The following is a 2,272-nucleotide window of genomic DNA, read 5'->3' on the forward strand; positions in this document are numbered from 1 at the left end:
GTGGGATGATATTGCAATGGACTTTGTGACCGGTTTGCCTCGATCTCAGGCCGGACACGATGCCATTTGGGTGGTAGTGGATCACTTGACGAAATCGGCTCATTTCTTACCGATCCATACCACTTGGTCCGGGGACAAGTTGGCTCAGGTATATCTTGATGAGGTTGTGAGACTGCATGGGGTTCCGGTGTCCATAGTATCGGATCGAGACTCCAGGTTCACATCTCATTTTTGGAAGAGTTTGCAAGACGCTCTGGACACACGGCTCGATTTTAGCACGGCATTTCATCTTCAGAGTGATGGCCAATCGGAGGGAACGATACAAATCCTTGAGGACATGCTTCGAGCGTGTGTACTTGACTATAAGGGTGGATGGCACGATTACTTGCCGATAGCGAAATTCACGTATAATAATAGCTATCAAGAGAGTATCGCGATGGCGCCATTTGAGGCTCTTTATGGAAGGAAGTGTCGCTCCCCTATTCATTAGAGCGAGGTGGGTGAGAGAGTTACTCTTGGTCCCGATGTGTTGCGAGAGACGGAAGAGAAAGTTCGCCTTGCTCGTCAGCGGCTTGCAACAGCTCAATCGCTGCAACGAAGTTATGCTAATAAGCGCGAAAGAATCTCGAGTTCGCGGTTGGGGACCGCGTGTTCTTGAAGGTGTCATCCATGCGTAGTGTGAAGCAATTTGGGGTCCGGGGGAAGCTTAGTCCCCGATATGTTGGACCATTTGAGGTTTTGGAGCTTGTGGGTGCGATGACGTATAGGCTTGCATTACCACCGAGGCTTGCAGAAGTTCATAACGTGTTTCACCTGTCGAATCTCTGCAAATATTTTTGCAATTCCTCTCATGTATTGGAATACGAACTGGTAGAGTTGCGCGAGGATATGACTTATGAGGAGTACCCGGTGTGCATTCTTGATCGAGAAGAGAAGAAGTTGCGGAACCGCACAATTTCGTATGTTAAGGTCTAGTGGAGCAATCATGCGAGGCGTGAAGCCACTTGGGAACTTGAAGAAGCGATGCGAGAAGCCTATCCTTATTTATTCGAATCGACGAGTTAAGGTATAGAATTGAGTTTTGCGGACAAAGTCAATTTTAAGGGGTAGAGAATGTAATATACCGAAACTTCGGTAGGTTGTACCGAACTTCAGTCAACTTGACCGAGGTGCGGAGTGGAACTAGTTAGAGTGGTCCGTTCGTCATTCCGAGTTTTTCGGAGTGTATATTATGAGCGGTAGGACCTTGGAGAGCAAGCTGGAAAATTTTCAAGTCTTTTCGTGCTGGAAATGCTCTCGGGGTCCGGACCCCAAGTGCAAGGTCCGGACCCCGTACCCGCAAATTCATGGGTTTGTTCAGTACAGTAAATTGGTGAGGGGCCTATGTGCAAATGTCATATATAGGACCATATATGTGAGTTGGATGCCCTAGTTCTCATTCCCTCACTTATGAACAAACAGTTGGAACTCTCTTTCTCTCTCTAGAGCTCCTCTCATCTCTCTCTCTTTCTCTCTCTCCTTCTCTTATTAGGGTTGCTCTAAGAGGGGGCTTGGTAGAGAAGAAGATTCCTTGGAGGGTGGAGTTAGCACTTGTGCAAGAGGTTGAGGAAAAATTTAGAACTCAAGGTGAGTTCTCATAGTTTAAAAGCTAGGGTTTTGAGTAATCTCTTCTAGTTATGGTATCTAGAAGCTATTATGGTAGATTAATATATGAATCTCCATGTGTTTAAGGATATTTGGCAATTATGGAAACCCTAGGGGTTAAAATGGGATTTTGGTAGATACGAGATCTAACTAGGGTTTGATCTCTTGTAGCCCTAATTGGAGAGAAAACCGACGTGTCGGGAAACTCGGATCGTGATTCCGTCGAGTCTACGCCAAGAAATTGAGGAAAAACCCCGTTTCGGCTTCGTTTGCAGTGGTCGAGGAGAATAGGCGATTGTAAATCACAAGACGTGAATCGTAGCCTTTTGGCATCCCTACGAGGTGGATAGTGCTATCCGAAATCATCGAATCTCCTTTTATGTCTAAATGTCACCCATTGAGCATTTATGTGTATATGTTAGGATTTATGCATTGTAGGGTTAATGAGAATATATGTGTATATCCTTTGCATGCTTTTAATATAAAGATGCATACGAGTTGAGAATGAGATATTGAGCATTATGAACCCTATATATGTATGATTTGAGATATGAACCTAGTTGAGGTAAAGAACATGGTGACATTATGACGAGTGAGTAAAATAGCATCTTGTGGCATTAGTGAACAT

General features: G+C 44.8%; 1 protein-coding gene across 1 annotated transcript; it reads left to right on the forward strand.

Moving 5' to 3' along the window:
• LOC109728392 lies at nucleotides 670–975 on the forward strand. Its single transcript, XM_020258783.1, has one exon. The coding sequence runs from the start codon at nucleotides 670–672 to the stop codon at nucleotides 973–975; it is 306 nt and encodes a 101-aa protein (XP_020114372.1).

The sequence above is a fragment of the Ananas comosus genome, linkage group 23 (assembly GCF_001540865.1).
Source record: "Ananas comosus cultivar F153 linkage group 23, ASM154086v1, whole genome shotgun sequence".
Taxonomy (NCBI): Eukaryota; Viridiplantae; Streptophyta; class Magnoliopsida; order Poales; family Bromeliaceae; genus Ananas; species Ananas comosus.

What these genes read in the sequence shown, in the direction of transcription:
- LOC109728392 (XM_020258783.1), top strand. Translation starts at nt 670, where the DNA reads ATGCGTAGTGTGAAGCAATTTGGGGTCCGGGGGAAGCTTAGTCCCCGA.